The sequence below is a fragment of the Solea solea genome, chromosome 1 (genome assembly GCF_958295425.1).
Source record: "Solea solea chromosome 1, fSolSol10.1, whole genome shotgun sequence".
NCBI classification, from domain to species: domain Eukaryota; kingdom Metazoa; phylum Chordata; class Actinopteri; order Pleuronectiformes; family Soleidae; genus Solea; species Solea solea.
Window position 1 is genome coordinate 24634440 of NC_081134.1, and position 7647 is coordinate 24642086.

The following is a 7647-nucleotide window of genomic DNA, read 5'->3' on the forward strand; positions in this document are numbered from 1 at the left end:
TAACACACACACACACACTAACCCTAACATACCCACACACGTTTGCCTCTCTGTTCAGAGTGTGACTCTGCCCATCGCCCTGTCAACTGAGATTGGCACAGCGCCCCCTGTGGCCCTCATGTGGAGGATAAAGCAGTAGAAGATGAATGGATAAATTATACTCTGAATACTATAAATTTAGTTTCATCTGCATTTAAAATTGTTAAAAAGTTATAAATCTATCAAAGACATTCACAGGAAACGACAAATTATCCTTTCAAAATAAAACAGGAGAAAATGAATTTCAATTTAAAAGATTTATTTAAAAACATGTTTAAAAATGTTTGTTAAAAACATTTACAAATCAAGGGATTTACCCCTGACCTCTGACCCTCAGAGTCTTTAGACGTCTTTATAAAGATGTCTGTTCTTCATCTTATGTGTTATGTGTTGTTAATGTTATGTGTCTGTTGTTAATGTTGTGTGTCTGTTGTCCATTTTATGTGTGTTAATGCTGTGTGTCTGTGTGTGTGTTGTTAATGTTGTGTGTCTGTTGTCCAATCTTGTGTGTTGTTAATGTTGTGTGTCTGTTTTCCATCTTGTTTGTGTTGTTAATGTTGTGTGTCTGTTGTCCATCTTGTGCGTCTTCCTGTGGCAGCGTCCGTGTTTGTCAGTGGCTTTAGCTCCGCCCACGGATCCTTCAGCATGGATGGACTGAAATATTTGTCGACTGCAGCGTCTGACGATCGCGACTGAAAACAACAAAGTTTTTATGAGGAAACATGATGTTGATAATAAAAATAATAATAATAATAACAATAACAATAATGATTAATCTATTATTCAAAACACATCAACAATTGTTCCACCACAAACTGTTAAACTGAATTGACAACAGTTTAATCCTGAAAGATTTTGATTCTCAGATTATTATGCTATTTATCCAGGTTATTACATGTCATTAATCCAGATTATTACATGTTATTAAAACAGATTAGTATGCTATTTATCCAGGTTATTACATGTTATTTGTCCATATTATTGAATGTTATTAATCCAGATTATTACATGTTATTAATCCAAATTATAAATGTTATTTATCCAGATTATTACATGTTATTAATCCAGATTATTGTATGTTTTTAATCCATATAATTTAATGTTATTAATCGAGATTATCACGTTATTTATCCAGATCATAACATGTTATTAATCCAGATTATTGTGGTTTTATTCTAATTCTCTCCCTCTCATTGTTGTTATAATATAAGTAAAGTTGCTATCAGCAGGGTTTTTTTTCTAAACCAGGGAACAAGGGCGCAGCGCCCCCATGTAATCGGGTGGCAAAAAAAAACCTGGCACCTTGTCCAGGTGCCAATTGGGAAATTGACATTATTACAGCAGCAAATACGGTAATGATAAAGATAATAAATAATAAAAAAAGTCCTCATAAAAAAGTACAATATATAAAGATATTGACACAAAGACTATAAAAAAGTTCAAGTAGAATGTAGACAGTATATAAACATTATAATTTGTCGTCACTGATTCACAACTACTCTGTGGTGGCCTCTGCCATCCACTATGCTGTGGTTTGCTGGGGAGCGGGCAGCACGGACCGGGACAGGAAGAAACTGAACAGGCTGGTCAGGAGGGCCGGCTCTGTCCTGGGCTGCTCGCTGGAATCGGTGGAGGAGGTGGGACAGAGGAGGACGTTATCCAGACTGTCCTCCATCATGGAGAACACACTCCACCCACTGCACCTGACTGTGGAGGGGCTTGGCAGCTCCTTCAGCGGCAGGCTCCGGCACCCTCAGTGTAGGACAGAGTGCTACCGAAAGTCCTTCATCCCCACTGCTGTTCGGATATTTAACTCCTCGTAAATGTCCACTCACTTTCCCTGATAATACTCTATTAGTTAGTTAGTTATTAGAGTGTAATTTTATCTTTTTTACTTTTTATCTTTTGGTAATTGTCTTACTATTGTATTGTATTGTATTGTATTTTATCTTATTTTTATTTTTATTCTATATTTTTATTCTTATTTTTACTTTTATTCTATTCTCACCTTTCCTAACTGAGCTGTTGTGAATGTGTGTTTCCCCCCTGGGGGAGGAATAAAGTAATTCAAATTCAAACTGTCTATATTTCTGCTCCTTTCTCTGTCCTCTGTGACTCTAACCCCCATCGGTCGAGGCAGATGCTGCACATATTCTGGTTCTGTCAGACTTTTCTCTCTATTGACCCCTAGGGTTTATTCACTGTTGTTTCTCTTCTCTATAATATTGTAAAATATTTAGGTCTTATTATCTACAGAGACCTGAGATCATGTATGAATTTACTTCAGTGCGCTCACGTGACTCAGTGCCTCCATATTTAAACCAACGTTCCATAAACGTAACTTTCTTACCTGTAACTTAGAAGCTGAGCCGGGACTGAAGGACCGAGGTCCACGGAAACCGTCCCCCCTGCACCGCGGCGATCCTCCGAAGCCTCGGTATCCGCTGCCGAACCGGCCCGGAGAACGGTCCCAGTGTCCTCGACTGGAGTGTGAAGAAAAGACCGGGGAATCCGGACTGTGAGCGGCGCAGCCGCGCGGAGACTGTCCGCGATATCCAGAGCCTCCGTACGGGGAGCGAGGTCCGGGGAAACCCCAGCAAGAGGCCGGGGACGGAAACCTTCCAGGCGGCCGCGGAGCTCCGGGACTCCGCGGAGGTTTTAGCGGAGCTCGGTTCATGCGAGCGTGTAAAAAATCGAAAGAGAAGCACGGTTCATAAAAACAAACAGAAAAAAGAGAGACCGGAACCGGATATGTGTTTCTGCTCGCCCCACAGACTACAGCGATACCTCGCGGCCAGAGGCGGGGCTTGTATTCACTGATTCAGTACATTGATAATTTCTGATTTCTGAAGTGTATTTATTATTATTAATGATGATTAAAATGTATTATTATTATTAATTATTATTATTATTATTATTAATATTGATGATTATTGTGTGTGTGTCTGTGTGTCAAATTAAACCTCATAATAAAACATAGATACAGATTTATATACTTAATTTGTCAATTATTGGTGTCCAGAAAACAACATTGGGTTTTTAGATAACTGGCAAACCTGGTCTCATGAGGAGAGACAGCGTCCATCCCACTTTGGATGGAGCAGCTCTCTTATCTAGCAGCTTAGGACATTTTATTAGAAACCCATGACAATCCAGAGTTGAGACCAGGACACAGAGTTGCAGTCTTTCATGCTTCTCTGTGCTTCTTTTCGAGCAGTCACCAATTAAAAAGCCCATAGAGACTATGTCTGTCCCTCGACCTACTAAAGATAAAATTAAAGTAAATAAATCAATAAGAAACAGAAGAGGAGTTAGACATTCTAACTTAATAAAGATTAATACCAACAATAAAATAGAGCCAAATAATACCAATTTTAAATGTGGACTATTAAATATAAGGTCTCTCTCCTCAAAATCTGTTTTAATAAATGATCTAATTTCTGACAATTGTATTGATTTATTCTGTGTAACTGAAACTTGGTTACATGAAGAAGATTACGTTAGTCTAAATGAGTCAACTCCACCCACTCATGCTAATACCCATACTCCTAGAAGCTCAGGCCCAGGAGGAGGTGTAGCAGCCATTTTTAATACTAGATTATTAATCAATCCCAAGCCCAAACCAGGATATTCATCGTTTGAAAGCCTTATTCTTAATCTATCTCATCCTAGTTGGAAATCACAGAAACCAATTATGAAAGTCACAGTTTATCGTCCACCTGCACCTTATTCAGAGTTCCTATCAGAGTTCTCTGAGTTCTTATCTGAGTTAGGGCATAAGACAGATAAAATCATAATTGTAGGGGATTTCAACATCCATGTAGATGTTGACCGTGATAGTCTTAGCTGCGCATTTAACTCGCTGTTGGAATCAATTGGTTTTATTCAACACGTTAATAAACCAACTCATTGCCTTAGTCACACCCTTGATCTTGTTTTAACTTATGGTATTGATATTGATAACATAAACATGGTTCCTCAAAACCCTCTTCTTACTGATCATTATTTACTCACATTTAATTGTACAATAATGAACTACAATAACATAAATAAGAAATACTGTCTGATAATAATATTAATACATTCAAAGAGACAGTGCAACCTTTATTTAACTTGGTGCCATATGTCAGTACATCTGAAGGTACCTTTTGTGATTGTACTCCCGCCCTCATAGATAACCTTGTTGATAGTACAGCGGCCTCAATGCGTACTACATTAGATTGCGTTGCCCCTCTGAAAAAGAAAGTGGTGAATCAGATGAGACGTGCACCATGGTTTAACTCTGATACTCGTGCTCTTAAACAGACGTTACGTAGATTAGAAAGAAAATGGCGTTCCAATAACCTAGAGGAATTTTATATAGCCTGGAAAGATGGTTTTGTAGCTTACAAAAAAGCCCTACACAAAGCTAGAGCTGCCTATTATTCTTCTTTAATTGAAGAAAATAAGAATAATCATAGGTTTCTTTTCAGCACTGTAGCCAGGCTGACACAGAGCCACAGCTCCACTGAACCATCTATTCCTTTAACACTGAGCAGTGATGACTTTATGAACTTTTTTGTGAATAAAATAACATCAATTAGAGAAAAAATGGATCATCTCCTCCCTCATATTGGGACTGACTCATCTTTTAGCACAAGAGCTTTAGAAGCACCAGGTGCACATTTAGATAGTTTCTCCCCTATAGATCTCCCTGAATTAACATCATTAGTTTCATCATCTAAGCCATCAACCTGTCAGTTAGATCCTATCCCCACCAAACAGTTTAAAGATGTGTTTCCTTCAATTAACAGCTCTATATTAACTCAAATTAATCTATCCTTATTAACTGGATATGTGCCCCAAACTATAAATTAAAATAGCAGTTATTAAACCCCTTCTTAAGAAAGCGACCCTTGACCCAGATATTTTAGCTAATTACGACCTATATCTAATCTTCCCTTTGTTTCTAAAATCTTAGAAAAAGTAGTTGCTAATCAATTATGTGAATATTTGCGCATTAATGGCCTGTTTGAAGATTTTCAGTCAGGTTTTAGATTAAACCATAGCACAGAAACAGCACTAGTTAAAGTTAGTAACTCAGATAATGGTTTAGTCTCTTTACTTGTCCTGTTAGATCTTAGTGCTGCATTTGACACCATTGATCATAATATTCTACTGCAGAGATTGGAGCAGACTCTTGGGATCACAGGTGCTGCCCTCTGCTGGTTTAAATCATACTTATCTGATAGATTACAGTTTGTTCATGTTAATGATAAAGCCTCACTACAAACAAAAGTTAATTGTGGAGTTCCACAAGGCTCAGTGCTTGGGCCTATACTTTTTACCTTATATATGCTTCCTCTAGGGAACATTATTAGAAAGCACAACATACACTTTCATTATTATGCAGATGACACACAGCTTTATTTATCAATGAGGCCGGATGAAATAAATCAGGTTGTTCAACTCCAGGAATGTCTCAGAGACATTAAGTCCTGGATGACCTGTAACTTTCTACTTTTAAACTCTTTCTGATCACATTGTCACTTTATATGACATCACCATGGCTTCCAGTTCCACTGTGAGGAACCTTGGAGTTATTTTTGACCAGGAAATGCCATTTGATTCACACATAAAACTAATTTCCAGAACAGCCTTCTTCCACCTGCAGAACATTATTAAAATTAGAAACATTCTGTCTTTACAGGATGCTGAAACACTAGTTCATGCTTTTGTTACATCTAGATTAGATTACTGTAACTCCTTATTATCAGGATGTTCCAACAAGTCTGTTAGAACCCTTCAGTTCATTCAAAATGCTGCAGCACGAGTTCTGACAGGAACTAGAAATAGAGACCACATAACTCCAGTGTTAGCTTCTCTACACTGGCTCCACCCACAGTTTAGAATTCAATTTAAAATCCTCCTTGTTGGGGATCAGCTCATTCAAGATGGAGTCACATGCATCTTGGATGGAGAACACATGGCCCCTTGCTCAAAGACAAAGAGTGTCATAAAACTCAGTCAATAAAGACCCCTTATCTTCCACACATCAGTGGGAAACCCACCTCAGTGGTCACTTTGTGACATGTGACCCCATGTAACAGGCAATACAAAAGCCAGGTTTTCCCTCCTCTCTTCTCTTCGCTCTTCTCTTCTCACCGGAGGACACATGCTCCTCTCCTCTCCCCTGCCCTTCTGGGTGCAGGAAGGACACAGAAGTCAGCTCTTCGACTGAAGACCCTTCAGCACAGAGCTTAACAAGCTTCCAGCAGCAAGAGAACCCTCACTGCTGATCTTCGAGCAGGCCCGCTCACAGCAGCCTGCTATCCTCCCATCAGAGGCAGCGACACCAGAGCCTGCCTAAGGATCAACCAAGGGTCCAGAGCCAGGTTAGCTCCAAGTAGCTAACTTTGTAAGGAGGAACCTGAGCCACAGACACCAGAAACACAGTCAACCATCTACTGTTCCTGGACCAACAGACAGCACCTCAAAAGGACACTTTTACATCTTTTAAGGACTTGGTAACGTAACTGGGCCTAGCATAGCATCACACTACTTGGCTAAGCATAGATGAAATGTTGTACTGAGCTTACTTGCTCACATAAAGTGTTGTTGTAATGTCTAGATTTAGGTTAATGTGACGTTAGTAATGTCCATGCTTCTTAGTTCTCAGCTCTAGATGTGCATGCTTCTAACCTGACATCTCACTTTACAAAAGTAGTTAACAAAGAAACACAGCAGCCATGCGGTCAAGAAGCCATCTTTGATTCCGCCATCTTGTTGTAGTTTCTTTGTCAACCGCCATCTTGATTTGTAGTCTACCTCTGTCTGACTTGACCATTTGACCTGTACACACACAGACTCCCTCTTTCTCTCTCTTTCACACACATACACTGTATATAGTTACATTTAGTAGATATTCTTGTTTATATATTTGATGTCTTTTTAATAAATGTTTTTTAAAATATACAGTCTGGTCTGATTTAATATTGCACAAGTGTGTGTATATTGCCAACCTCTTCCCTGTAGAACTCCAATCCTTCAATTCACCTAACTATTGATGTAGTATTGTGATTGATCAATTATTAAGTTAATTATTAATCATAATCCAAATTGGTAGTCGGCTTAATTTATGAGACTGTTTTTGGAGGTTATGAATTAATGGTTCATTCAGAACCGATTGTTCTCCTCTGTTTGAGAGGAGTGGTGCCCCGATTTGAGTTTGACTCAACTTTTTATAAGAAATTAATTATTCCATAATTCATTAATTATTAATATTCTAAATTCATAACCAATCACGATCCTAATCCCAACACTCCTCCTCACGTACCAAGCACTTAATGTTCAGGCCCCTTCATACCTGAAAGACCTAGTCTTACCTTATCACCCTAACAGACCACTTAGGTCCCAAAATACAGGTTTACTTGTGAAGAGCAGAATGGGAGGCAGAGCCTTCAGTTACCAGGCTCCTCCTCTCCTGTGGAACCAGCTTCCAATGACAGTTCGGGAGGCGGAGCCTCTCTCTGTATTCAAAGTTAGACTTAAAACTTTCCTTTTTGATAAAGCTTATAGTTCGAGCTGGTTCAGGGAAACCTGGACCATCTCTTAGTTATGCTGCTATAG

The 7647-nt window shown here is 38.9% G+C and overlaps 1 protein-coding gene across 1 annotated transcript; it reads right to left on the bottom strand.

Annotated features, from left to right (window-relative positions):
• Positions 1-281: 281 nt before the first annotated feature.
• On the bottom strand, positions 282-2797 carry mplkip (M-phase specific PLK1 interacting protein). The gene is made up of 2 exons (XM_058636921.1): positions 2390-2797; positions 282-731 (listed from the first exon to the last, which is right to left on the bottom strand). Exons 1-2 carry the CDS (start codon positions 2714-2716, stop codon positions 591-593), a joined length of 468 nt encoding a protein of 155 aa, XP_058492904.1. The 5' UTR covers positions 2717-2797; the 3' UTR covers positions 282-590.
• Between the last annotated feature and the right edge of the window lie 4850 nt (positions 2798-7647).